This window comes from Pelobates fuscus, chromosome 11 (genome assembly GCF_036172605.1).
Source record: "Pelobates fuscus isolate aPelFus1 chromosome 11, aPelFus1.pri, whole genome shotgun sequence".
NCBI lineage: Eukaryota > Metazoa > Chordata > Amphibia > Anura > Pelobatidae > Pelobates > Pelobates fuscus.
The window spans coordinates 132,158,796-132,183,612 of NC_086327.1; the positions used below are offsets into that span (position 1 = coordinate 132,158,796).

At 40.0% G+C, this 24,817-nt stretch overlaps 1 protein-coding gene across 2 annotated transcripts in view; it reads right to left on the reverse strand.

Annotated features, from left to right (window-relative positions):
* Window positions 1-18,857: 18,857 nt before the first annotated feature.
* Window positions 18,858-24,817, reverse strand: part of KIRREL3 (kirre like nephrin family adhesion molecule 3) — a 692,535-nt gene continuing 686,575 nt past the window's right edge. For both annotated transcript variants that reach the window (XM_063437213.1, XM_063437212.1), the window contains 2 exons: window positions 24,277-24,363; window positions 18,858-21,086 (listed from right to left, as the gene is read on the reverse strand). In XM_063437213.1, coding sequence (XP_063293283.1) covers window positions 20,643-21,086; window positions 24,277-24,363 — 531 coding nt within the window. In that variant the 3' untranslated portion in view covers window positions 18,858-20,642. The remainder of the gene's footprint in view (window positions 21,087-24,276; window positions 24,364-24,817) is intronic.

The following is a 24,817-nucleotide window of genomic DNA, read 5'->3' on the forward strand; positions in this document are numbered from 1 at the left end:
ATGGAACCCTCTAAAATGATATTGATATGAGACTAAACTGATCCATCACATAAATCATCTTATAGTTTCATTGTGTGAAGAAAATGATAATAATAATAATACATAGTGACGTCATATTTAATAGACAATTGGCAATTTAGTAGATGCTGATCATAATTCCTATTATACTAATCAAAAAAATATTAAAGAGTGTATTTACAAAATATATACACCTATGAAAACACCTTAATATGAGCATTATCATCAAATACATTTAGGTGTCAACCCATAATGTGTGAATTTATTTAGTGTTATATATCTATATGTTTAATGTATTGGAGGAGTTTGAATCATAATCTCCATATTACAAAGTGCTCCTAGTGGTGTATCCTAAAGATCGAGTAATATCTTATATTAATACTTTCTGTGAATCTGTTCCTTAAATTGTAATAGTGTGAATTTATCTCACAGGATACAAATCTCTTAGCCCTTAAATAAAGGAGGGCAAGAAAAATTGTAGACCCAAAGAAAAAAAGAGAAAAAAAGGAGGAAAGAATGAGGGAAAAGGGAGAAAATCCCTCCCATCTAGGCACCGTCGTAGGATGACCCAAAAGCTGAGACCAGATTTAATCCAGGAAACATATGAGATCTATGTCATGATTAAGTCCTTTGGGGTGAAGAGTCTGTAGTTTATGAATCCAAAAGGTTTCACGTTGTGATAGTTTTTTGAGTCTATCTCCTCCCCTCCAGTAAGGTGATACTCTCTCAATTCCCACACACTTAAAATTGGAAAAAGAAAAGTGGGGACATGTATTACAGTGGGTAGGTACAGAGTGAGTCTCAAGCTTCTTTTTTATATTATTAAGATGTTCCATGAATCTGATCTTGAGAACCCTCTTGGTACGACCCACATATTGCTTGCCACACGGACACTTTGTAGTTTATTTACTGCAGTGTCCGTGTGGCAAGCAATATGTGGGTCGTACCAAGAGGGTTCTCAAGATCAGATTCATGGAACATCTTAATAATATAAAAAAGAAGCTTGAGACTCACTCTGTACCTACCCACTGTAATACATGTCCCCACTTTTCTTTTTCCAATTTTAAGTGTGTGGGAATTGAGAGAGTATCACCTTACTGGAGGGGAGGAGATAGACTCAAAAAACTATCACAACGTGAAACCTTTTGGATTCATAAACTACAGACTCTTCACCCCAAAGGACTTAATCATGACATAGATCTCATATGTTTCCTGGATTAAATCTGGTCTCAGCTTTTGGGTCATCCTACGACGGTGCCTAGATGGGAGGGATTTTCTCTCTTTTCCCTCATTCTTTCCTCCTTTTTTTCTCTTTTTTTCTTTGGGTCTACAATTTTTCTTGCCCTCCTTTATTTAAGGGCTAAGAGATTTGTATCCTGTGAGATAAATTCACACTATTACAATTTAAGGAACAGATTCACAGAAAGTATTAATATAAGATATTACTCGATCTTTAGGATACACCACTAGGAGCACTTTGTAATATGGAGATTATGATTCAAACTCCTCCAATACATTAAACATATAGATATATAACACTAAATAAATTCACACATTATGGGTTGACACCTAAATGTATTTGATGATAATGCTCATATTAAGGTGTTTTCATAGGTGTATATATTTTGTAAATACACTCTTTAATATTTTTTTGATTAGTATAATAGGAATTATGATCAGCATCTACTAAATTGCCAATTGTCTATTAAATATGACGTCACTATGTATTATTATTATTATCATTTTCTTCACACAATGAAACTATAAGATGATTTATGTGATGGATCAGTTTAGTCTCATATCAATATCATTTTAGAGGGTTCCATAATACCGATAAAATAAACGGAATCAGATTGTTTCTCAGATGTACTGTACTGATAAAGGACAAATTGAGAACTCTCAATATTGAATTGCAACAGGAGGGTAGTAGATTGAAAATATATTGTTTTGAAAGTACTGTACCATTTAAATCTAATTATCCAGATTACAATTATCCTCTGTTAAAAGAAGTCCGCCTGCTATAAACAGATCACACTGTGCAGTAATATCATAATTGTTATATTCTGGGAGACCTCTAGATGGCGACCTATCTAACTGTTTTTCGTTTATGAGTTGGAACGCATAGGGCAATGGAACGCGGAAGTACAAACGGAATGTTACTTCCGGTTTCCGGTTTCATCGGCTGGCGCCAGAATTATCCGTCGGAACACCTTCTCCACACCAGAACCAACCGGATGGACACTCCACATCTGAACCGGGTCAACAATCAAGGGTAACTCCCACTGGATCTACCAATGAACTGAAGGCTTAGGCCTATTTATAGAGACTTATTGGGGGGATAAGGTTGTATGCAATTTTTGTACTGACTGATTTTATGGAATTGTATTTTGGTCCCTGAGGAAGTTCCTTTGTATAGGAACGAAACGCGTAGGACCTTGTTTTTGTTTTTACTTTGTTTTTACTTTATTTAAAATACGGCTACCAATTGATAGCCTTTTTATAATTAATAAATCTGCATATCCATCAAACCTACCTCTATTGAAGTCTCATTCCATCTTTGGTCCGCTTGGAGTTCCAGTGGAGAGTGGAGACGCATAGCCACCCAAATCAATTTGGGCAGGCTCTCATTTTGGCGATTTATTCACCTGGATCTCGTGAGTGCAACACTGTATTAGCGCATTGTCCCTCACTTTGCTGTATCACACTATGTTTCTTTTTCTGTTTCTGTTCCTGTTTTAGAAAAAATAACATAGAACAGGTAGGAAATATATAATCAACCATGACACGTGCATTCTGTTTTGAGATAAGTAGAGTGGGATCTCTTAAAGGACTTTAAGCTTGAGGAAGATTTGAAAGTGTGCGGGAGGTCGTTCCATAATTGTGGTGCTCTGTAGGAAAAGGAGGATCGAGCCGCTTTCTTTTTGTATTGAGGTAGACTAAATAAAGTGCTAGTACTGGATCGGAGGTTATAGTTGGTGGGCAGGGACGTTTTAGCCGCGAGGCAAACAAGGCATTTGCCTTGGGCGGCATTTTCCAGGGGGCGGCAAAAAAAGCCGCCCCAAATGCCCAAGGCAAATGTCTTGTTAGCCTTGCGGCTAACTGACATGACGGCGGGCTGCGCTGCTGGGCGGCTGGCGAGCACTTCCTCTGAGTATCATATTCCGGCTCCACCTCCCAGCCTCACTATGCGTCAGCTTAGCAGACAGCTCAGAGGAAGTGCTCCCTCGCCAGCCGCCCGCCAGCGCCGCCCGTGTGTGTGTGTGTCTGTTAGTGTGTGTGTGTCTGTTAGTGTGTGTATGTGTTTGTGTGTGTCTGTTAGTGTGTGTGTGTGTGTCTGTTAGTGTGTGTGTGTCTGTTAGTGTGTGTGTGTTTCTGTTAGTGTATGCGTATCTGTCAGTGAATGTGTATGTGTGTATTTAGAAGCCGTGGGGGGGGGGAAGGGGGCGCCTGAGTTTTATCCTGCCTAGGGCAGCACAAAACCAGTATACACCACTGGTGGTGGGAACAGCCGGGGAGAGCATTATGCTCAGGTGGGGGGGGGGGGGAGGGCTTCCCAGAAAAGCTCTTAAACACAAGATGGAAAGATGAAGGGTGCGTCTGGATTTCAGCGACAACCAGTTTAGTTCTTTCAGCATGTCACAATGCTAGGTCATGTAATTACATTGTAGCACAAATCGGCAGCACGAGTTATACAATGTGTTGAGTTTATTAAGGTGGGTTTGCGATGCAGATACATATACTACATCCCCATAATCAATGATTGGCATCAGCATTTGCTGTTCAATCTTTTCCTTTACTGTAGGGCTTAGGCAGGATTTGTTTCTGTACAGGGCACCTAGTTTTGGATAAAGTTTAGTGAGCACTCCTCCTTTGCCGAGATAATCCACCCACCTCACAGGTGTGGCATATCAAGATGCTGATTAGACAGCATGATTATTGCACAGGTGTGGCATATCAAGATGCTGATTAGACAGCATGATTATTGCACAGGTGTGCCTTAGGCTGGCCACCATAACACAGATTTAGACAGATTTGTGAACAATATTTGAGAGAAATAGGCCTTTTGTGTACATAGAAAAAGTCTTAGATCTTTGAGTTCAGCTCATGAAAAATGGGGGAAAAACAAAAAGTGTTGTGTTTAAAATTTTGTTCAGTGTAATAAACTGGACGTTCTGTCTCCATTAGCGTAACAATATCAGTCCCTCGGGGCGGTGTCCCTTATTACACGATAGACCCACCCCCGAAGAGATGCATTAATGGAGAACATTTAATTAACTCTCTGTACATTACATTTAATAAATACATCCTAAAAATGCAGGGTAAATTTAGCTGTGAAACAGAATAATTATCATGCTCAGCCAAAAAATGACAGATGGATGGAAGCTGTAACTTATCGTGAGACAATATCATATTAATGTGGCAGCAGAGGCCATAAATTAGATCCTTTAAGGTAACAAAATAGCTCTGTTAAAAACTAAACCCGCCCCCAGGAAACTGCACTAAAAATCTTAAAATAGAAAAGAAAATATATATATATTTCTATATGTAATGCTCAGTAAGTGTGATATTCTATCCATAATGCCCCCACCCCCGCCTGTATAATAGGAGCAGGTTAGGATTTAAATACCAAGCGAGACTGAAGACTTAGTTTCCTGCAGAATCCCAATTTCACAGCCTGGCCCGCAGTTATCCTGGATAGAAATCACTTAAATAATATATTGTTACAGTACTTTCAAGAAGAACCTTAATAGGCCACAGTAAACCTGGGATGGATTTCATTTAGGCTGAAATGAGGTGATTTGCATGTAATTTAGCAATCGTTTAAAAGCCAGTTACTATCACAATTAGAGATATGGAGCTGGGAGGGCGCAGTAAGAGGATCAGCGTCTGACTCGGACCTGCTGGAGCGTAATAAGCAGCCCTCCGATTTAAACGTGGAGATTGTTCTGATCCCAGATAAAAATAATGAATAAAACCATTTACAGTTGGACGTGGCGTTTTTCAGGAGCACCTACCTGCCGCTATAATGCCACAATATGACACAGGTAGCAACAAAACAAATAAAATGTAAAGTTAGGGGCTGTTTTATGAAAAAGGAATAGACTGAACAGGGATTACAGACAGATCCTCCCAATTATCAGTCCCTATACCCCAAAGGAAGATTTGTTCATAATTTTAGGGCATCAAATTGCCAATGTAGAACATAAACGAAATATATGAAAAATAACACATTTTATTAACCCCTCTTAGGGAGAAAAGTAATGAACAAGTACTAGTGATAAAGTGTATATACAGTGAAAGAGTAAAAAATATTACCCTAACAAACAAGCTCCTAAATTGGCTGCTGAGATGAACAGTGTACAATGTTGTTTATAGTGTAATTGTAACAATGTCTCAGTAGTATAATGACTCTATGGGCGGGGACTATGGGGTTTAAAATTGTGGCGCGATCCCTCATTCCGGTAAGCTCTTGAGAAAGGCGCAACGACAGTGCCGAAATGCGCGTTGAGCTTTTACCGTGACCACTCGGACGTAGATTAGTTTAGGCATCTGTTTGCTGTACTTTAATTTATGAGAGGTTCCGGTCACGAATTAGGACTTAGGGTTTCAGTCTGCTCCTCCTGTGGCTCTTTCTTTCGCTACTTTAGCAATTACAATATTTAATATTTATATTCAGGATTGGGTTTATATATTAGAGCAGTGACTATAGGGGTATGTAGCGCATTGTATAAAGATACCTAACCAGAGATACTGTCACATAATTATTAATACTGGAAAAATACTAATTTAAAGAAAATAGTCACAGGTTGTGATGATATGAGACAAATGTTCCTATAATCAATCAATCTATCTATCTATCTATCTATCTATCTATCTATCTATCTATCTATATATATATATATCTATCTATCTATCAATGTATCTATCTATATATCTATCATCTATCTATCTATCTATCTATCTATCATCTATCTATCTATATATCTATATATCTATCTATCTATCTATCTATCTATCTATCTATCAATGTATCTATCTATCTATCTATCTATCTATCTATCTATCTATCAATGTATCTATCTATCTATCTATCTATCAATGTATCTATCTATCTATCTATCTATCTATCTATCTATCTATCAATGTATCTATCTATCTATCTATTTATCTATCTATCTATGTATCTATCTATCTATCTTTGTATCTATCTATGTATCTATCTATCTATCTATCTATCTATCTATCTATGTATCTATCTATCTATTTATCTATTTATCTATCTATCTATGTATCTATCTATTTATCGATCTATCTATCAATCTATCATTTATTGTTAAAGGAACACTATAGGATCAGAAACACAGATGTGTATTCCTGACCCTATAGAGTTAAACTAACTATTTAGGTAGCTGTCCATTTTATTCCGCTTAAACAAATATTTTACTTAGCTTTAACATTTACTCAAGTGCCACATGAGTAAGCTGACACTAGCATGCCTCAATCCACCTCATTGGCAGACATTATCAGAATTGATTATCTCAGCCAACCACAATGTTTTCCCATAGGAAAGCATTGGATTAGCAGAGATTGTCAATTCTGATGACCTCCTGGCCTATCAGAACCAATGAATCTCTATGAGGAAAGTTCAGTGTCTCAATGCAGAGGGTGGAGACACAAAATATCAGTCACACTGTGCAGCACTGCCCCAGGAAGCACCTCTAGTAGCCATGTGAGGAGTTGCCAGTGGAGGTATCCCTAGGGCAGGCATAGGCAACCTTCAGCACTCCAGAAGTTTTTGGACTACACCTTCCATGATGCTTTGCCAGCATTATGGGTGTAAGAGCCTTATGGGGGATGTAGTGTAACACATCTGGAGTGCTGAAGGTTGCCTATCCCTGCCCTAGGGTGTAATGTAAAAAGCTACTGCAAAAACTAATAATACTTAACATACAAAATACAATAAGCTGTAGTTGTTCTGGTTACTATAGTGTCCCTTTAAGGAAGGATTAGTGATTATTTATATTTTCCATGGACTTAAATTATACTGCCTTGCAATCTAATTGTAATTGCATTGTTTTTGTGTAAAGCGTCAGTGTTTGGGTATATGCAGACATTGTGTGTGAATAATGGGTTGTTGATGTGTGTGAGTGTTTCTAAACAGGTTGAATGATATTTGAATGTGTACATTGCAGAGTGCTGTGTGTGTATGTGCTTTGCATTTGTTTTTAATTTGGGCTTCCAGTTACCCTCTCCCACTTGCTTATCTCCCCCAACAACAAAATGTTTGTATTTCTCTCCATCTTATCCCAAAATATTTGTCTTTCTCCATGTTTCACCACTGGAGCTCACAGCCAATCAGTGCTGCCCAGACATGGAGAGTCCTTTTTATTAGTTTTTTAAACACTGGAATATCTCAGGATATTTTTATATCTTTGTATTGGATGGCCCTCGTTTTGAAATAATTCGCTTTCAGGAAACACTGTCTTTATATCTGAATCTAAGTAAATGCTTTCAGCCCAACAAACACATTGTAGAGAGTATAGAGAGACATTCGTCATTGTTAATATAAACCGTATAAGTCTGTATATATAATGGTATAACTTTGCAATGCTTTCTCTGCCCGGAGGATGTCTTGCGCTGTGAATGCTGGATTCCTGTTAAACCTGATGTTCCGCCAGATGACAGCTACACGTTTCCTGGTGTCAGTTCTTTGGCATTTAACCTGGAGGACCTCGCGCTGCTCAGACCGCGAGTATCTGACCCGACATTTAAATACCAGGTGTCAGGTTTGATGAAAGCTGATAACTTGAAATGTAAACGACCCCTTTGCAGGAATGAAGGACCTTTTGTGGACCTTGCACTACGACCGACCGTGTGTAAAATGTTCAAATCTTATTTCAGAAGTGATTGCTGGTGCTGTGAGAGCAGTGCCAAGGGGGCCTCTGCTCTCTGAAGGAGGCTGTGGCCCTTTGAAGTCATTGTAATAATGATGGGGAACTATGGAACCCTTCATATAAGGAAACTACTATTCCCACAATGCCCAGCTGTATGTAAGTCTGCCTGAGCAAGATCATGGCAAGATCGACTGTCACCAGGCAAGTCAATCGCACCCACAGCACAAACTGCGGGTAACTCGGGCAAAGCCATTCATGTTACTAACATGCAGCTTTTGGGAGGTGATAATTAGTGATAATTGGATAATAGTCTCTCATATTAATGAATATTGTCTTACTGGATATAAATATTAATAGAACTATCTGACCTTACCTGTCCAAGTCCATTTACCGAGGGCCACATTACAGCATGAGCTGAACAGGAACATGCAGTAAATAAATGTAACATGTCACCATGTACGAGAGGTTAATACTTTCATTACATATTTAGTACAATTTCAATATGTGGCTCTCCATGACTGAAACATAGAAACATAGAATGTGACGGCAGATAAGAACCATTCGGCCCATCTAGTCTGCCCAATTTTCTAAATACTTTCATTAGTCCCTGGCATTATCTTATAGTTAGGATAGCCTTATGCCTATCCCACGCATGCTTAAACTCCTTTACTGTGTTAACCTCTACCACTTCAGCTGGAAGGCTATTCCATGCATCCACTACCCTCTCAGTAAAGTAATACTTCCTGATATTATTTTTAAACCTTTGTCCCTCTAATTTAAGACTATGTCCTCTTGTTGTGGTAGTTTTTCTTCTTTTAAATATAGTCTCCTCCTTTACTGTGTTGATTCCCTTTATGTATTTAAATGTTTCTATCATATCCCCCTGTCTTGTCTTTCCTCCAAGCTATACATGTTAAGATCCTTTAACCTTTCCTGGTAAGTTTTATCCTGCAATCCATGAACCAGTTTAGTAGCCCTTCTCTAAACGCTCTCTAAGGTATCAATATCCTTCTGGAGATACGGTCTCCAGTACTGCGTACAATACTCCAAGTGAGGTCTCACCAGTGTTCTGTACAATGGCATGAGCACTTCCCTCTTTCTACTGCTAATGCCTCTCCCTATACAACCAAGCATTCTGCTAGCATTTCCAGCTGATCTATTACATTGTCTGCCTACCTTTAAGTCATCAGAAATAATCACCCCTAAATTCCTTTCCTCTATCAAATATTCTGTACTCTGCCCTTGGGTATTTACATCCAAGATGCATTATCTTGCACTTATCCACATTAAATGTCAACTGTCACAACTCTGACCATTTTTCTAGTTTACCTAAATCATTTGCCATTTGGCTTATCCCTCCTGGAACATCAACCCTGTTACATATCTTAGTATCATCAGCAAAAGGACACACCTCACCATTAAGACTTGTATATTCCCTCTGTTGCCTGTCACTCAGCCACTGCCTAACCCATTCGACAATATTGGAATCCAAACATAAAGATTGCAGTTTATTGATAAGCCTTCTATGTGCAACAGTGTCAAAAGCCTTACTGAAATTGGGGTGTGGCTGACTGAGCTACAGAGAAGATGGGTTTGGGTGGAGCTCTGACCCAGAGACCGGAAAGAGCTAGATAAAACCGCTCAAAGGCTCCACTAACACGGCAAATCACTGCCCTCACACAGTAGACCTTATGAGGCGCAAAAAAAACCCCCAAAAAACACGCTATCTGGAGGGCACTAGAATGCCCGATATTAGACTTTCATTTGATAGGTCTACCCCGCAGGTCCCCCCTAAGATGGCGCCTGAACCACTCAGCGATGAAGAGGCCCCAGGGGAATCTCGAGAAGGAGAAGAGACCAACACATCACCTTCGGTGGGGACACCCTCAATTGACCTAGAGTCCAATGAGGATTCCTCTCCAGCAACCAAGAGGGAGTCCAGAGACACACCAAATCGATGACTGCACTGGAGCCTAGGGACAAGAGGAAGAATATCTGCCTCCAGGGAATTCTGGAGCCGATTGGAGGAGAAGCAATGATTGCCTTTCTCCGGCGCCTCCTAACCTCAATGGACATCAGAGGCAGCACAGATCCGGGACTAAAAATATCAGCTTTCAGAGTCTGCAAAGTTGTTGCCGCCCCGGCGGACTCACCGAGAGACGTAATTGCAGTGTCCAAAGACGTATCTGTACAGTGTGCCATCTTGTCCACCTCGCTAATGCCGTAAGAATGTTATACTGTTCTACTGTTACATTTTTTCTATACTGTGAACCAGATGTATTTTGAGTGTGGAAACTCCAATAAAATACAAAAAAAAAAAGCCTGACTGAAATCTAGGTAAGCAATGTCTACTACACCACCCTGATCTATTATTTTAGTTACCCAATCAAAAAAATCAATAAGATTAGTTTGTCATGATCTCCCTGAAGTAAACCCATGTTGTCTCTGATCTTTAAATCCATGTGATTTTAAATGTTCTACAATCCTATCCGTTAACATGGTTTCCATTAGTTCTCCCACTATTGAAGTAAGGCTTACTGGCCTATAGTTGCCCGACTACCTTTCTTGTGAATGGGCACAACATTCGCTAATTTCCAATCTTCTGGGACTACTCCTGTTAACAATGATTGGTTAAATAAATCTGTTAATGGTTTTGCTAGTACACCACTAAGCTCTTTTAATAACTTTGGGTGTATTCCATCAGGTCCCATTGACTTATTTGTCTTTACTTTTGACAGTTGAAATATAACCTCTTCCTCTGTAAACTCACATGTAACAAATTACTAATTTGTCCTTTTTCTTAACTGAGGCCCCTTTCCTTCATTTTCATCTGTAAATACTGAACGACAATATGCATTGAGGCAGTCAGCTAGACCGTTATCATCTTCTACATACCTTCCTTCTTTTGTTTTTAACCCTTTAAGGACCAAACTTCTGGAATAAAAGGGAATCATGACATGTCACACATGTCATGTGTCCTTAAGGGGTTAATCTAACTAATCCTTGTTTTACTTTCCCTTTCTCATTTATGTATCTAAAAATGCTTTGTCCCCCTTTTTTTTTACTGACTGTGCTATTTTCTCTTCTATATGTGATTTGGAAGCTCCTATAACTTGCTTAGCCTCTTTCTACTTAAAGGGACACTATAGTCACCTGAACAACTTTAGCTTAATGAAGCAGTTTTGGTGTATAGAACATGCCCCTGCAGCCTCACTGCTCAATCCTCTGCCATTTAGGAGTTAAATCCCTTTGTTTATGAACCCTAGTCACACCTCCCTGCATGTGACTTGCACAGCCTTCCATAAACACTTCCTGTAAAGAGAGCCCTATTTAGGCTTTCTTTATTGCAAGTTCTGTTTAATTAAGATTTTCTTATCCCCTGCTATGTTAATAGCTTGCTAGACCCTGCAAGAGCCTCCTGTATGTGATTAAAGTTCAATTTAGAGATTGAGATACAATTATTTAAGGTAAATTACATCTGTTTGAAAGTGAAACCATTTTTTTTTTCATGCAGGCTCTGTCAATCATAGCCAGGGGAGGTGTGGCTAGGGCTGCACAAACAGAAACAAAGTGATTTAACTCCTAAATGACAGTGAATTGAGCAGTGAAATTACAGGGGAATGATCTATACACTAAAACTGCTTTATTTAGCTAAAGTAATTTAGGTGACTATAGTGTTCCTTTAATCTAATAGATCATTCTGTCTTCCTCACTCTGTTTTTTTTTTATAATTACTAAATGCTAACTTTTTGATTTTTTGCGCTGGGTGTCACGATGCAGAATGTTTGGTGAAATCTCTGCTCCGGCTATTATTATATAGAACAAAGAGGGGTCTGTTCATTAAACAGTGAACTGCAGTGATTTGAAAAGCAATATACTAAATCAGCAGAATATGAATAACGTTTACAGTTGGAGTCAGTGGTTTAATCAATTTTTACTAATTTGGCCTGAATTGAGCGAGTTTGTCCTCAAGCCAGCACACCTTGCTGTTCAGTGTACAAGCTATACATTTGCGTTTCCAGTTTTTTTTCTGCCGTTACAGCAAAGTTTCACCAACATTTAGTACGAGTACGAGTTTCAAGACTGCAAAACTCCTAACGAGAGCAAAACCTCTCTGCAGGAACACACAGCCTGAGCAGTGTGTGATAGAAGTCAAATTACACCTGTCGCAGTGCAAAGCACCGGTCTGTAACCTGCTGTGGCCAAGGCCATATAAAGACAAATTTAACTCATACGGTCCGTGGCACTCTGCTATTAACCTGAGATGACCAAGTGGCATGGACAAGGGATTTAAAAAAGATTTGGGGACCCCTGGGCTCTGTGTACTGCTATTGTATAATTGGAAAATCTTTGTTTGTTGCTTCATTACGTCATCAAGCCTGCCAATCGGGACCCAGGAGAACGGGATTGCCCTATGCTAAAGGTGATACAGAACCCAGAATATGTACATCAACCAGTGACATCCTGTGAATGTAGTTTGAGGGATCATAATAAATCGATATTATCCTAGATGAATTCATACATAATTATTATTTATAATGCACCATCAATGTACAATAGATGGATTTACAAACAGCTGCAAGAAGAGAAGTTAGAAATACAGGAACAGAAAGTGGTGGATGGCCACTCAAACCAGCCTTCATTCTATGGGATTTAGTTGATGCGTCAGTACCTGTGACATACCTTGGGAGAAGCTCCCTGATTGGTGGATTTGGAGATCTGCGCCAGATGAAGAGAGCTTCTGTTTGTACATGATTGATATTAAGTTTAAGACATGAAGGACATTGTTTGTGTTAGCCTAGAGGAGATCTTGAGATGTCTGATTCAGCAAGAAAATGGATCATCTTAGTCTGAAATACCTGTACTGGTAACAATCTGAATTTTTGTTTGGCGTAAATTTGCAATTCCCAATTTTGTCATTTTGCTGGAGATATTGGTACCATATTTTGCAGTTTGCATGTGCGTACTGGCTTTTGGTTGTGTGTGTGTGTGTCCTCCCACAATGCCAAGCATGCCATCCCATAATGCATAGCAAGCTGGAATCCCGCCCTGGGAATTGTGAGAATTGTGAGAAAGCACATGGCTCCAAGCACAACCCCTGACACTTACCGTTCTTGTAGTTGTTTATTTTTACCCTTTAAGATAACACATTTGCTAGCACTCTGTCTGAAACGCGTATGGATGAAATGTTATTCTCTATAAAATGGCGCCATGGCTTGCATTTTAACTCTCAGTAAAATGATTCCTGATTAAAACGAGCACTTCTGCTTTTGTAAGTGGATAATTGAAGTTACTAATTAATAGTCACCTAAAATATCCTCCTTTCAGGTCTTATTCTGGTATCACCTACTGAATGTTATATTCCTTAAAGGGGAAGAAGCACTGTAGTGGACTCAGTAAAGAAGCCTAACAATAGACAGGATAAAACCAAAAAATAAAATACTTCAGCTCGATAATTGCTTCTCAAAAGAAGTGCATATTTAAAAGCTAAATCCCTATGTTATGAAGATAATTCACTATTCATACATTAAAGATTACAGCATTTAAATAAGCTGCAATAGCATGTATCGCCACCGCATGGACTCTGAGTAGTACTGCACCCTAACCTTTCCACTTACTGTATTCCCCCTTACTGTTATGTAAGCATTCTTTAATTGTTACATTTTACACAAAGGAAGTAAAACAAAGTGTCAGGGCAATTGGGCAAATAAGATGGCCTCTGGGTTCCTGAGCTTACAGTCTGTATGTGGAAGCAGGACGTGTGCTCAGGAGATATGTTTGATTTCTGGATTCCTGAGCTTACAGTCTGTATGTGGAAGCAGTACGTGTGCTCAGGAGATATGTTTAATTTCTGGGTTCCTGAGCTTACAGTCTGTATGTGGAAGCAGGACGTGTGCTCAGGAGATATGTTTGATTTCTGGGTTCCTGAGCTTACAGTCTGTATGTGGAAGCAGGACGTGTGCTCCGGAGATATGTTTGATTTCTGGGTTCCTGAGCTTACAGTCTGTATGTGGAAGCAGGACGTGTGCTCAGGAGATATGTTTGATTTCTGGGTTCCTGAGCTTACAGTCTGTATGTGGAAGCAGGACGTGTGCTCAGGAGATATGTTTGATTTCTGGGTTCCTGAGCTTACAGTCTGTATGTGGAAGCAGGACGTGTGCTCAGGAGATATGTTTGATTTCTGGATTCCTGAGCTTACAGTCTGTATGTGGAAGCAGGACGTGTGCTCAGGAGATATGTTTGATTTCTGGGTTTCTGAGCTTACAGTCTGTATGCGGAAGCAGGACGTGTGCTCAGTAGTTATGTTTGATTTCTGGGTTCCTGAGCTTACAGTCTGTATGTGGAAGCAGGACGTGTGCTCAGGAGATATGTTTGGTTTGAGTCCAAGCGAGGAACTGTGACTATACACAGAAAGGGTGTCAGTAAGCGGCTCTATCTATACCCTCAGAGAGCAGTAACCGGTTCTATCTATACCCTCAGAGGGCGTCAGTAACCGGTTCTATCTATACCCTCAGAGGATGTCAACCGGTTCTATCTATACCCTCAGAGGGTGTCAGTAACTGGTTCTATCTATACCCTCAGAGGGTGTCAGTAACCGGTTCTGTCTATACCATCAGAGGATGTCAGTAACCGGTTCTATCTATACCCTCAAAAGGCATCAGTTACCCTTTCTATCTATACCCTCAGAGGGTGTCAGTAACTGGTTCTATCTATACCCTCAGAGGGTGTCAGTAACCGGTTCTGTCTATACCATCAGAGGGCGTCAGTAACCGGCTCTATCTACACCCTCAGAGAGTGTCAGTAACTGGTTCAATCTATACCATCAGAGGGTGTCAGTGACCGGTTCTATCTACACCCTCAGAGGGTGTCAGTGACCGGTTCTATCTATACCCTCAGAGGGTGTCAGTAACTGGTTCTACCTATACCCTCAGAGGGTGTCAGTAACCGGTTCTGTCTATACCATCAGAGGGCGTCAGTAACCGGCTCTATCTACACCCTCAGAGGGTGTAAGTGACCGGTTCTATCTATACCATCAGAGGGTGTCAGTGACCGGTTCTATCTATACCATCAGAGGGTGTCAGTGACCGGTTCTATCTATACCATCAGAGGGTGCCAGTAACCGGTTCTATCTATACCCTCAGAGGGTGTCAGTAACTGGTTCTACCTATACCCTCAGAGGGTGTCAGTAACCGGTTCTGTCTATACCATCAGAGGGCGTCAGTAACCGGCTCTATCTACACCCTCAGAGGGTGTCAGTGACCGGTTCTATCTATACCATCAGAGGGTGTCAGTGACCGGTTCTATCTATACCATCAGAGGGTGTCAGTGACCGGTTCTATCTATACCATCAGAGGGTGCCAGTAACCGGTTCTATCTATACCCTCAGAGGGTGTCAGTAACTGGTTCTACCTATACCCTCAGAGGGTGTCAGTAACCGGTTCTATCTATACCATCAGAGGGTGTCAGTGACCGGTTCTATCTATACCATAAGAGGGTGCCAGTAACCGGTTCTATCTATACCAGGCCTGTCCAACCTGTGGCCCCCCAGATGTGGCTGAACTACAATTCCCATGATTCTTTCAAGGAAACAGATAGCCAGGGAATCATGGGAGTTGTAGTTCAGCCACATCTGGGGGGGCCGCAGGTTGGACAGCCCTGATCTATACCATCAGAGGGTGTCAGTAACCGGTTCTGTCTATACTATCAAAGGGTGTCAGTAACCCAGAGGCGTACTAAGGGAGAGCTTGCGGGAGGGGGCCACCAGGTACGGGGTGTAATGACCAGGGCCAGGCATGTGTGAGCTGTATGGCTGCACAGGTTGCCATGGCAGCAGGAGCGCCGGAGGGCCGACCCAGCTTACACAAGCAGAGACCAGCGGTGCAGCCAGTTCAAAACTACTGCTGCACATGGAGGAAAGGAAAGGAGTCCCTGCTTCCCCAACTAACAAATTTAAGGGAGTAACTTGAGAGAATCCACTCCTCCTCCTGTAGCCCAGGGACCAGCAAAGCTAAGGGAATGGGCCTTGTCAGAGCTAGGAGGCAGGCATATGGAGTGGTGGGTGTTTATTGGTTAGGTGGTTTTGGGGGCGGGGCTTAATTTGAAAATCAGATATTAATAACGGACATTTTAGATTAGGGGCCATTTTAATTAGCCATACTTACCTGTTGTTGTCCCAGCCTCCCTCCATTATTATTGGGTTATGGTATTTTTCTTATTTTATCCTGCCTGGTCACGGTGGCGGGGGCTGGATAAGACATTGGGGGGTAGGTAGGATTGGTAGACGTGATGTTTGGAAGTTTGGTAACAATATTCACATGGTTGAATTTGTTAATTGGTAGGTTGGAGCCCCTAGGTGGCTTTCAACCTGGGGTGTCTTGGTATACCCCTACAATGTTAAATCACTTGGAGTATGATGCCCATTGTGGCTGTGTCTTGTGTTATGTTATTCCTATTTTGTTATATGGATTATTGTTAGCTTATTTTAAGGGTCATTGTCAGTGGGTATTGTACTGTTAAAAGTTGGGGTGAATTATTTGTTTATGTTAAAATTGGGAATGTTTGGCAATGACCCATATTTTATCCACTTTAAATATTGTGTCCGTGTTTTTTTTGGGGGGGGGTTAAGGTTATGGTTTTATGACATTTGCAAAAAGGATGACTATGCACATGTCAAGCCCATACTGTCTGTAAGGAAGTGAGAGAGAGACTGTGTGTGTGTGTGTGTGTGTGTGTGTGAGACTGTCTGCCTGTAACTGTTTGTGCGAGTGTGTGTCTGCCTGTAGCAGTATGTGTGAGTGTGTGACTCCCTCTAACTGTGTGTGTGTGTGACTGTCTGCATGTGAGTGTGTGTGTGTGACAGTCTGCCTGTAAATGTGTGTGTGTGCATGTGTGTGGCTGTCTGCCTGTAACTGTGTGTGTCTGACTGTCTGCCTGTAACTGTGTGTGTGAGACTGTCTGCCTGTAAGCGTGTGTGTGGTTTGTGTGTGTGACTGTCTGGCTGTAATGTGCTTGACTGTGTGTAACTGCCTGTAACTGTCTGTGTGTGTGTGACTGTCTGCCTGTGATTGTGTGATGCAGCCTGTAACTGTGTGTGAGTGTGACTGTCTGTCTCTGATTGTGTGTGTGTATGTGTAACTGTCTGTCTGTAACTGTGTGTGACTGTATGCCTGCAACTGTGTGTGGGGGTGCAGAGGTTTTGTAGAAGGGGGCAGTACAGGGGTTTTGAAGAAGGGGGGCAGGACAGGGGTTTTGTAGGAGGGGCTGGGCAGGAAAGGGGTTTTGTAGAAGGGGGTAGAAAGGGTTTTACAACATTTACAAATTTGTGCAATACATTATAAAAAAAGAAAACATTTTTAAAAAATGTTCGTTTTTTTTTTACATTAAAGTATTTATTGTTTTTTATTGGATTGCATGGACAGTGTTCTTTGTCTCGTGGCCTCTTATCTCTCAGCTCAGGCTGTGTGTTTGGTTAATGAATATACTGAAAAGAAACTCCTAGCTCTGCTATATGCATATCCTTACATCTTGCCCGTTATTCAGGACTGAGCAACATCAGAAAAGACTTAGCACAGAGCTTTTATTTTCCTTCTCGGAGTAAAAAATACCTGTATACCAGCCTTCTTTATTAATAAGTAATTACTGCACATCCCATGTCCACGTGTAGCACTAAGCGGCTGGATACAGTGTGGAATATAAGGGATGTGTGTGTATAATGATCACAATAATAGGAAAGACTTTTTGTTACACTGTAAGGTTAATTAGGGAAATAAAACGCCCCTAACAGTACAGTCAGTAAGGATTATAATCAAAATAATATTCTATTATGTAATTTTATGTACGTGGTAGAACGTAATGCAATAAAATATCGTACAATATGATGGCGTATTATAATGTGTAATAAAATGTGACATGATTAAATGTAGAGGAATCTGATGGAATGTTGTACGATGATGGAATGGGATCTCATGGAATATGGTAGAATATGATGGAATTTAGCGGGATCTAATGGAATGTGGTACAATATGATGGAATGTAGTATGAGCTAATGGAATGTGGTACAATATGATTGAATGTAGTGGTATCTGATGGGATGTGGTACAATATGATGGAATGCAGTGGTATTTGATGGGATGTGGTACAATGTGGTGGAATGCAGTGGTATCTGATGGGATGTGGTACAATATGATGGAATGCAGTGGTATCTGATGGGATGTGGTACAATATGATGGAATGCAGTGGTATCTGATGGGATGTGGTACAATGTGGTGTAATGTAGAGAGGTCTAATGAAATGTAGTACAATATGATGGAATGTAGTGGTATCTGATGGGATGTGGTACAATATGATGGAATGTAGTGTTATCTGATGGGATGTGGTACAATATGATGGAATGCAGTGGTATCTGATGGGATGTGGTACAATATGATGGAATGCAGTGGTATCTGATGGGATGTGGTACAATGTGGTGTAATGTAGAGAGGTCTAATGAAATGTAGTACAATATGATGGAATGTAGTGGGATCAGATGGAATGTGGTACAATATGATAGAATGTTGTGGGATCTGATGGAATGTGGTACAATATGATAGAATGTTGTGGGATCTGATGGAATGTAGTACACTATGATGGAATGTAGTGGGATCTGATGCAATGTGATACAATATCATGGGATGTAGTGGGATCTGATGGAATATGGTACAATATGATGAAATACTACAATATGGAATGTGGTAGGATGAGAAATTGTGGTGCAATGTAATGGTAAACTATGACATGTAATGAAATGTGTTGGGATGTGGTAGAATGTGATGGAATAGGGTGAAGACAACTTTTTACCTTTCACTATCCTTTAAGAAATGCATATCTCAATTATGTGTGTGTTTTATTTGTGCTTCCGAACAACAGAATTGGATTAGTGAAACTCCACACTTACAATTTGAGCATATCTACTAATCCCTATTATCAAGTCATTTCTACAAGTATATTTAAAAACAAAACAAACCAAAAGAAAACGACAAACCAAAGATATTTGACATAACAGGTTTTGACTTTTAATCCTTAATTTGTGCTATTATAGGAGTTGTTGAGTGGGCGACAGGAATGTACTGTCCCGTAGTTCATGGCTTTCCCCCTCTGATTGTCAGGCCGTACCAACCAGCAAGGCTCTTTCTTTCTTAACTTTTCACAAGAACGTCCAGTGCTAGAACACAATCAGATCACTTACCATACTTCTTGATCAGTAATTTCCTGGCACAATATTTAACTGTTGACCTTACTATATTTACCTTATTGACCTTACTAGACCCACTTCATTTGTTTTGGTTGAGATGTGAAAGACTGGCCTTAACACTTTAAAAGGAACATTGTAGTTCCTAGTAGATGACACTTACTGTTATGGACAGGACTTGCATCCACAACATTAACATCAGCATGTCAGACAACTGTTAATGAATTATGAAATAGTAGAGACAATGGCAAAAACAAGACTTTTTTTTCCAATCTATTGAGAATAGTTCAGAATGAACTCAACAAGTAGTATAAAAATTATACATAAATATGTTCTTATGCATGAATTCATGTCAGTCCATTTGGGTGTCGATACAACGAAGAGGTGAGATAATGAAAGTAAACCAGTGACGGAGATAAGAATATTGAAAGGATGTGATACGGGATCTGACAGTGACCAACATCACTGAATCGAGAAATCTTTTTGTTTTAATTGTTTGGAAGGGAAAATGACAAAAAAACAAATAGGAACAATGAGTCCTTTCACATGTCCAGTAAGGGCATTTCTGATAATCTATTGCAAACAAGAATGTGACCCCGGCACCATTTTGATGGGAGGGGGGGGGGGGGGGGGGTTCACAGTTGGCCAATTTAGAAAATAAACAAAAACAAATGACCACTACCAACAAATATCTGTATATTTTCTTGGCCATCTTGCAAGATTATGGTTTCTTTGACACCAAACTGACTTATTTGCCTAAGTGTTGAATAGAGATTGGTGCTGTGTTTGCTATGTTAGACAACACATGTATATAGGTCCCGTCACTTGCCCCTGGTGGGAAGTGTTTCCTACGTTCACTCCTGAGGAAGAGTCCAGCTGGAACAGCTATATTTGTATCTTGGTGGGCGCTTTAGGAATCCGTCTTAAGAGATGACATTCTGTCTGAATGATGTAACTATATAATAACCCTCCAGCCTCTGAATGTCAGAAACAGCATCTTAATATCTAGAACATTCTTTAAATCTCTAGAACAGCTTCTGAATCTCCAGAATGTGTATGTTCAGACTATCAAAGACTGTGTTTAATATATCAACATTGTGCTTGCTAATGGCTAAATTCCTAGTTGAGACAATTAAAATCCGGGCCGAGGCTCCAAGTCAGAAACGGGAGCTCATTTTTTATTATCATACATTTTTTTTCTTTTGGGATAGTTTATAAAAGGTTCTTTTTTTCCTCCTTCCTAACTCATAGAACCATGGCTTGTTGTACTCTTTTGAACAAAGTGCTTTGATTTTCCTTTTTTTACAATAGGAACATCCTCTCCTTTTCATATAAATATAAAACTAAATAAATATCTCAACCAGAGAGGCCATTCCTTTCTTTAAGACTCCAGGATGTCCAAAATCTATTTTTTTTCTGGAAGTTCCACCATTGCCACCCAACTCTTGTACATCTTTCCAGCCCTCCCATATATTTGACACAATGCCCCATATAGGCCTATTTCACACGTGTGTCTGCATTCGCCTCTGAAGAGGCCTGCTTGGGTCAGAGTTTTGAGAGGATGACTGAGAGTAGTGTGAAGAAGAGGCTGATGCCTTGCTCGACTTGTCGAATTGAACGTAGCCATCTTGCTTTCCGCTGCTGCTAACACTGCTGTCACACTGAGTGTCCAGGAATGAGCTGCTGTCGCTCATGGATCCTCTCTGAAACTCCCGCTCACAGAGCTCGATGGAACTGCTGCCCATTCCCAAGACAAAGCGCTGGCTGTAGTCATAGAGGCGATTCTGGCCGCTCAGAGTGGTGTAAATGTTGGTGAAAGACATGCCTGTAGGAACCCGTTGCTTATTTGCTGGTCGAATGTCCGGCTGGCAGTTGGAAAGGGAAATTGTTGGCGTTGAGTGATGGTCCTTGAATGTGTTTACACTGTAGTAGCCATTGGTTGGGTCCTAAAATAATACAATTGAGATAAATAATTAGACATAATACATAATACACAGCAAAGCTCAGTTTTACATGTACTACTCCTCACATTCCCATAAAGAAATTATGAAAGAATCTTTGAAAAATACTTTACATTTTCAGAAAGTTGTTATTGGGGAGGTCCAATCAAGGTAAAAACGTTAGATATATCCTGGCCATAATCTGCCAATCACACAGAACTGCCCCCTAAGAGCAGACCATGCAGAGAGCCCTGTTACAGAGCCTTCTGGATGGTTCTAGGGACAGTTCCTTAGTGTCCTCAAAAGTGGGACACCAGGGTATAAACTCAGGATGGAGGGGCAGGACCCTTAAATAGGCACAGCTCTGCCGAAAGTTGGGAGGATAGTTTGTAGGCCTGGTATGATTATAGAATGTGTAGACCATAGGGATTCAGTAGTTCCCACCAGTGACCAGGATAATATGTTTCACTGGATCCTGTCCGATCCAATCTCATTCTCTCTATCTGGTGTTATTTACTTTAAAGTAATGGTGCAGGCTGGACATACCGAAGTAGAGTATAATCATACAAGGAAACAAATAGGTGGTGGGTGCTCAAATACTACTGTATAAATATTGACAAGTAAATAAAACTGAAAAACATTTTTTTTTTTTTTTTTCGAGGGAACATTATCTAGTTAATGTGGTTTTTATTTTTCGGTTTTCTAAGATTGTCTACAAAGGAAATAGGGAGAAACACAATAGGCTCTACATACACTTGTAGGCCTGACTCCCGAGAAAGTGAGTCTCTTTGTGTTGCTATGGAAACCACTTTGATTAAATATCTTTTTTTTTTTGGAGGAGAATAGATTAATAATCCCTTAAACACATTGCTTCTTCTATATGTAAAGAAATCTGATTTAAAAGGCTAATGGGGTGTGGAGGGGAGACACTTGGAATCTTTCGGTTCCAATAAATTGGTCTTCAGATCCCTATTTTCGTAGGGATCAATGGGTGATATATTTTGGAGTGTCAAATCCATTACGGAGTAGATAATTGTACAGCCATATTGTATGGAACGTATAGAAGTGTCTGATCAGTATATATAACAGAGCAGTCATAAGTCTTAATGATGTTGACAGAATTTATTCAAAGTTTTATCAAGCTCCCAGCAGATTTGAACGCTAAGCTGTGCATCACTAAACTTGGAATAAATTCGCTCATCGAGAACCGTGACTTGCTGTTTTTCTATTTTTTGTGTTTTGCTGCAGCGGCATCTGGACTATATTGCAACGTTTATGTAAATGCACGGTTATAATGACTTGGCTAAAAGGATAAATATTTCCCCTTCTTTGCTGAGAGTTATTTATTTGAGGGTAGATTAGGGACTACTCATTGAGTTTGGAAATGTATAGAACTTGAAAGATTTTGCTTAACTGTTGGCATCTGAATAATGTTTTACGTATATATTTTACATGAATAACATATGATAGTAATAAATCCATTGTTTTGTATTTACTGTCTTTAATTGTTTAGCTTGAACCAAACTATCTCTAACTATGTTCTAAGATATATTTAGTTTAGAATAAAATGAAGTGCAACATTACATCCTTTCTATGAATTAGAATTAAAAATGATCATTAAAGATTCAATAATAAATTCCAATGCAGCCCTGTCCAAGTATTTGATGTAGGGGCCGTATGTTACTAAAAAACACAGGATAAGGTCTGGATGTGGCTAATAGGTCGGTAACGTAATAGACCTGACCCTGTGGGGCCCATAGAAAAATCATTAAGGGCCAACAGTTTCTAATCCTTGCTCTAGCCATGCGTGTATATATAGAAATATAGTTATATGGCTATGTATTACACAGGAATGTGTGTCAGAAAGGAGAGGTAAGAAGAACAATTTCACAATGATTTAACAATGTTCTCGTACCAGGATGATGTCATTAGTCTAATGGTCGAGGCATGTATACACATATACATACACACACACACACACACACACACACACACCTATACTATTGTCCTACAGAAAACTCCATGCAAATTGACTCTCACTCATATTTATCAATGTTAAACCCTAGTTGTCTAGTAAATGCTGGGGTCTTGTAATTTAAGCACTGATGTGGCCCAGCTGGACTGGAGACGATGTGAATGTGTTAGCCAGGGACCTCAGTTGTAAAACCGTTCTAAGTTTTTATGTCAGTTGGCTCGGAGACACGTTGAGTTAAACCGAGTGCTGATCAAGGTTGCCAACATGTATCATTGGGCTGGCAGCCCTGGTAAATTGCTTTTACAAAATATACCGGCTGCGGCATTGCAGATGTTGTTCTTTCTTGACCCTAATTGTCTTGTTGAATCCTGAATCTCTAGTCCGGCAGAGTGATATATGGCTCTAATCGAATGGGCTTCCTGCACAAAACGTATTTACAATGTTACCTATATAACAGCTCATTCCAAGGCTCTACGATACACACTGCTTGTCTAAGTGCGATTCTTAAAGCACTACGGAGTGTGATATATAGTCAGGAATTGTGTTCATTATCACAGTATATATTTTATATATAATGACCCTCATCAATGACCCCCAGTATCCTGAGATATATTAATTAATGGTATCCCAGAGGAACCAGCGTTCTGAGAAGCCCCGCTTTAGAATAGAAGAGGTGTACTCCAGAAGACCACATTTTCTGAAATAACTTGTTCTCCAATAAAGTGTTTATTCTTACTGCAAATGTTATCACTCTCAGCCATTATATTCCCACACCTGTGTTCAAGAATGCATATACAGTGATTGGATCCCAGAGGAATGACTAGAATAAATAGAAATGGAGCGTGGGGGCACGTTTCTCCAGATGTGATGGACAACAACTCCCAAATCATCTGAAATTCTCAGCCTGTCCAAGCATTATGGGCATTGTAGACATTTGCTGGGGGCATGGTTTGATAATGTCAGACATGTAAAAACACATATATAGGTGTATTGCGGAGTCGTTTATTCACTGAACAGCGCACCAAACATAACAATATTTCTTAGACCACATGAGCCATGCTGGTTTCTACATCTGTTATTTTGACACATCAGCCATTTTGCCCTACACTTTGCAATGCAATATGTTAAGCTGAGCCCATATTCTTCATGCTCTGTACCATAACAACCAAAGACAATTCTGTGCCCGCACTGTGACTCCTGGATTTAGTTCCTCCGCCTCACCTTTAAATTTTGGAAATCCTTCTCTTCCTCTTTCAGGACCTCCAGCTGTTTGAGCACCGAGTCCTGCTGAAACTCCCCTCTGTCAATCTACGAAAAAAAAAAAAAAGGTGAACCGTGGGGTCGATGCTACAAACTATATCTTTTATTCAGCATAAACTCGGCTTTATTAACCATATCTAGAGCCATACTTTTAATAAATACCATTTCACAACCATTAATTGTGTTCTCGCTTTGGTAATCGGCTGATCATTGATTGTCATTAATATTTGGGGGTTTATTCACTAAAAAGCAAACAGTGTTACGCAGACAGCCAATAGGCAGAATTCAGGCCAAGCTAGCAAGTTCAGATTTGGGTGAATTGTCATCTCCAACCTGACTGTTAGCGCACTACAATTAGCATTTCAATAGATAAACCCCTACATAGATTGTACGTTCATGGTTTGCTTTCTCCAGTGAATATTATTAATCTATGTTAATTTTTGGAATCTTAGCCCTTGATCAAATAAGCTCATTTTATTTTCTTAATGTGTTTCCATTCCAG